At 39.2% G+C, this 5,569-nt stretch overlaps 1 protein-coding gene across 1 annotated transcript; it reads right to left on the bottom strand.

Moving 5' to 3' along the window:
• Positions 1-293: 293 nt before the first annotated feature.
• LOC112198471 (clavaminate synthase-like protein At3g21360) lies at positions 294-2,351 on the bottom strand. The gene is made up of 3 exons (XM_024339601.2): positions 1,879-2,351; positions 885-1,138; positions 294-803 (listed from the first exon to the last, which is right to left on the bottom strand). The coding sequence occupies exons 1-3, from the start codon at positions 2,242-2,244 to the stop codon at positions 458-460; spliced, it is 966 nt and encodes a 321-aa protein (XP_024195369.1). The 5' UTR covers positions 2,245-2,351; the 3' UTR covers positions 294-457.
• Positions 2,352-5,569: the final 3,218 nt, after the last annotated feature.

The raw sequence follows: 5,569 nt of genomic DNA, 5'->3' as shown, positions 1-5,569 counted from the left end.
TACCCAATTAAGTATTTTTTTAATTATTTCTTGTATATTTTTTAGACAATTTTGCCCTCCCTCTATTTGTCACTCTCTAAGTCAACGGAGACTTCACCGGGCTTCGGTCAACAGGCGCGGAACTCCAGTCATCATTCGCCGGAGTCCCTTCACTGGTCGCTAGATTCTGTTCATCATTCGCCGGAGATAAATTATTGACCCCCAATAAAAAAGTTATTGCCCCCCAATAAAAGAAATTATATTTTATTTAAGTGTCGCTATGTTAATTCTCAATACATTTTAGAAAAAGGGATTTTCATAGAACCTTATTGCATTCTTGACAAATTTAGAAACAAGGATTTTTTGCAAGACTTATTTGAGTTTATCAATAGAAAATAGGGGGCCTAAGGATAATTCTCGCCCGAGGCCTTGCAAGACTCAGGGCCGGCCTCTGCCATTAACAGGCTGTAAGAGATCACTACTTGCAAGTAGCTACCAAGACTCTTCTGGGAGCAGCAGAAGGCCTCCTTCCATGGAGCAAAGCCAAGTTATCAAGGAAGAGCACATCACCCTTCTCCCACTTGAACTGGATACTTTCTTCTTCAATAATCTCTTGACATCTATTCACCACATTGTCCGGAATCTCCGTTCCGTCGGCCATGAAAGCAGAACTATGCTCCTTCCCATGCATTCCCACAACCGTGTTGAACCACATTCTCCTTCCTTTTCTTCCTTCAAACACCTTTGTCACTGATCTTGGACCCAATATCGTCTTCATCGAGCCATCTGCTAGCCACTCGACATCCATGCCTAAAGCATTAGCCCTGCCACAAATGAAATGGTTAACATAACGTTTTTAACCCAGTAGTGTTGTACATAATCATGTTACATTATAATCTTATAACCTCTTCTCAGCTTCGGCTCGATCTGATGTTGCAAAAGCATCCTCCCAGCCCCTACCTCTCATTGAACCAGTGCTGTTCTTGCTAGGAGCTGTGAAGGTGTACTTCAAGCCATTTGCCTCCATTTCTTCTACAGCTTCTGGGAACTCCTCGAGCATCCTTTCGGTCACTCGGAAGCTTGGAACAAAAGGTGTTTGTCCTCCTTCTGGTGGTGGTGTCTCACAGAATAGGATGACTTGCTTGGGGTACTCCTTAATCTGGTTAGTTAGTCAGAGATCAGTAAAAGTAGTTAAGAGAGATCTTTCATATGCAGAGATGCCAACATGGGGTCAACTCTTCGGATTAGAATACTTGAACATACCAGAGATTAGGTGAGAAGTGTGATCACGTTACATCATGAAAGCATATTCTAATCTGATTACATAAGAGAATCAAACTATTCATGCTGTACATTCCTCCTAGCTTAAACATGTCAGCAGAAAAACAGAAGAATTTGACATCTTCCATAGTTTGAACTTGTAAATCAATTTGAATCCTTTCTCCATGTTAATGCAACAACGAACAAAAATGCAGTAAATCATGGTTTTTCTAAGAGATGATTAATGACAAAATGAATTACACAGCTTCTGTTTTCATTTTGTTAATTAGTATCTTTCATGAGAAAAACAGGTCAATTATACTACTATATAACATGGACTTATGGACTACTACAGATGGACTCTTGAAAACAGCAAAATGTTTCAATTATCACGACTTTTTGCTAGAGACTTTAGTTGATTTTGTTGCAACCAACAAGAAGAAGCATAAGGATGTGGCATTCTAGAAAATCACAACTAGCTTTTTTAGTGTGGAGTTTCCTGAAAAGAAAAGATTTTTAGGTGAAATTTGCTGCTATCTATCAGGAAATAAAACTATAAAAGCACCAATGAATATTTGATTTTTAACATCATAGTATAGCATGCACTTAAATATGACAAGAAAAGATTTCTGTACTTACCAGCACCATCTCATGGTGATAGTATATGAACTCAGATAGAGGTCCTTCATTGGCAGTCCAGACACGCTTGTGCACATGCGTTCGAGGAGCAGGCCCAACGTAACGAATATCATCCCACCCTAAAGCTTCCACAATGTCATTGAACTCCACTGCATTCTGTACATTGAAACCTCTAAGCAGGATTGCACTGTTCTTGATAAGCATCTGCTCAAACCAGTCCTTGTTCTTCTTGAGAGTCAACACAAGCGACTCCACATCATTCCTGGTTGGCTCCGGAGGTTGCAGCACCAGTGGCAAGGTCTCTCCATCCAGAACCTTCTGGCCTTCGCATGCGCCTATGCTGAAGTCCTTGCTGAAGTGTTCCATTTTCTCTCTTTGTGTATCTTTCTCTCTGTGTTTATGAGGAGTTTTATCTCAACTTTTCAAGGGCTTCTATATATAGTGGTTTGCTAGCATCTTACATTGGCACAGCCATTGTTTTTATTCTATGTCCTTTTCACCCTTTTGTATATGCTGTGAGCCTGTGACTAATACAAAATGCCTTTTCTTTTCTTTATCAGCTATCATTAGGACCCTCAAATACAGATTTTCCTTCGAACAATGTGTGACTGAATAATAAAGTCAGCGATACAAGCCAATCTACTATATGAAATACAGAAATACTTAAGGTTGTATTTGTTAATTTACCACACAGATGAACACTGACAGCAATTTTTAACAGTAACAGCCAGATGGAATTGTATTTTGCTAAAACTCAAGCTTCATTGTCTTGGCCGCCCAAGTTGTAATCCCTAGCTTACAGCCATACGGTGAAAACAAAAATGAACTACAGAAGCAGAAAGAAGATGGTTACTTCTTGATTTTTCTCGTGTAATATTAGGCTGCATTCACTAACAATTTTGGTTTGGTATCTTCGAAAGGCTCGTCAGCTGTCACAAACAAAGCTTTCAAGGCTAGCCAGGTTTGTAAAAGTAAATTCCTTGTTCTAACTTCACAGACCGTGCCAACGCTTCTCTGTCTGTCTTTTCTTTGGTTAGAAGCTTTTTATTTTTATTTTTTATTTTTTTTAGCTTGGAAGGCCTTGATATAAACGTTAAAGTTAATTCTTTGATTAGTTAACGTTATGGACTAAGCAAACTGCCTCATACATGCAGAAGCAAGTTGACAAATGATCTGTCTAGATTTAATCTACGCCGGCCTTGCATGTACATGTCATGATTCTGGTCACCATGATCAACTTGATTAAGATCTTAAAGATATAAATAAAGCGCAATTATCATAATACTCTCCTCTCTTATTCATGTGTTTCCAACTCCATGCAGTCATAATCTCCGTTAATTTCAATTATAAGCTTAAAATTTTTCAGTCTCCTATGACCAGCTTCTGTCTTGTGCATTTTCAGCCTATGCTAATAGAACTCCACTTGGCAATTGATAGCCTAAGATCAGAAAAGTAAATCCTTTTCTACTAATTGGAAAAACCACCCCAATTTTTTTATGCAATTAGCAGGCAATGCGCATTTCTATATTTTCTTATTCTTTGACTAATCACAAATGCTAGTTAAGGGTCATGATCATGAAAATCAAACACTGACCTTTCAGCCTTTCATTTAATTAATTTCCTTTAAATAATGATTTGGAGCATTCTTTGCTTCCATGCTTAAACAATCTGGTCAAATAACACTAAAAAGCTTCATGTTTTGGTAAACTTGCAAAGAAGGGCCTGCGCCAACAGAAACCCACCACAGATTATGAAAGAGGAAATTGATATGCATTTTTGGAAGGAAATCTGGTAGTCTTACGAGTTAGGAGCAAAGTGTTTCATTTAAAACTAAAATAAGTCAAATGTTGAAGGAAAATCGATTTAGTGTGCCTAATTAAATTAGGAGTAGTAATAGGAGAGAATATTCTAGAGTTCCTAGTTCTACTTGGATTAAGTTTTCCTTGTAACATTAGAACATGTACTTTGTAATCCTTATATATAGGGCTCATATTCTCAATAATGAAATACAATTCTCTATTCAATCTCTCTTCCTTAAACACGTTATCAACACGAGTCCTAACCTTGAGATCAAAAATCTAAAACCAGAAAATTCTTCAACATCACCTTTTCCACCGTTACACCTAGCTCGTGCAAGAGTAGCCGCTGCTACCCACCTGAGTGCCCCTGTGCTGCACGCTGCCCCTGCAGCCATTACTCACCCGTGCGCCGCCTACTGCCCTTGTAACATCACCGCACGCCTGGTGCCGCTGCAGTACAGCAGGACGCTCATTCCAGTACATATCAGCCTGCTTGAAATCACCGAAACGTCTTGATAGAGACCTCAGATCAAAATTCTTCCTTCATAAAAGTTGTTCGTCTCTGTCTCTTCTATCTAAACCTCTTAATTTCAGCCTTATTGGAGTTGTTTTGAGACCTGTACACTAATCAAAGTGAAAGCTGTTCAGAGGAAAATCTGCTCCAAATTTCAACCAAAAATCCTTGAAAACCGCCGCTGCCACCTTCAAGCATCACTATAGCATCTCCTAGCCCATGCTAGCCTCATCTGCATGGCTGCCCCTACAGCACCTACGCACCCCTGAGCACGCATATGTCGGCCAGCTCCTCGGCTTACCTTGGCCAGACCTATATCAGCCACACAGCAGGGATTGAAAGATAGTTTGCAATCCCCGACCCAGGATCGATAGCACGCCTGCAATCCTACACGTCTGCATCAACACGCGCTTGTATTGAGAATTTCAAGTTCCGAAATTCATGAGTAAGTTTTCACTAGTAAGTTGTTCCCGTTTTTGAAATTTAAATTTATCTTTATTTTTCTTCGGGGACTTACAAAATCCATTCTTCTACATCCCACCTTTCTGTAACGTGGGTTTGATTTTCTAGAAGCGGAATCGTGGGGATTCATGCTATATACGAACTAAGAACGTTCGTGATCTTCGGACTAAGAGCGTCCGTGAGCATCGATTTTTACGAACTAAGACCGTTCGTAGGCTATGGACTAAGAGTGTTCGTAAGCATAAAAATCTGACCATATAAATGTCATTGGTTTCAATCCAAATCCAAAAAATTTAGAAACTATCAACAAAAACAGTGGTTATAACTCTTTCTCACTAGGCGTACTTAAGAGTAATTGTGATGTCTAGAAAAAGTTTGAACTGAGAGAACGGTTTTAAAAGTGAGCAACGCTCCACCAAAATCTCGCCTTACCTTATCTGGTCACAACTAAATTGGAATTACCAAACGGATTGAGTAACTACTACTTGTCTAAGCTTGATTATCCTTTTTGGATTAAATTTAGAAACTTTGATGTAATCATTAGCTTTCATTGAAATAAAGTGTCAATTTTTATTCAAACTTTATTCATTCAAATATGTTTCCCGGAGAGCTAGAATGCCTCGTGGATAGTGCTACTATGCACACCATACTTCGAAAAAGGCAGTTATTTCTTGAGATGATGCCTACTCGATTTTCAGTGACTACGATGGCAGTGTCATCTAAATTGATTCATGGTCGAGGACCAGCTCAATTCTTGTTGCCACATGGCACAATCATTAATGTCATTGAAGCTCTCTACACTCCTAGGGCTGAAAGAACCCTTTTGAGCTTCAAAGATATAAGAGCCAATAGTTTTCAGGTGGAAATACATTGTGAGAATGGACAAGAGTTCTTTTGCATCACCTCTAATGACTAC

Source organism: Rosa chinensis, chromosome 4, assembly GCF_002994745.2.
Source record: "Rosa chinensis cultivar Old Blush chromosome 4, RchiOBHm-V2, whole genome shotgun sequence".
Lineage (NCBI taxonomy): Eukaryota > Viridiplantae > Streptophyta > Magnoliopsida > Rosales > Rosaceae > Rosa > Rosa chinensis.
Note: the sequence above shows the minus strand (reverse complement) of the source record. Positions and strands in the feature narration are given on the sequence as shown.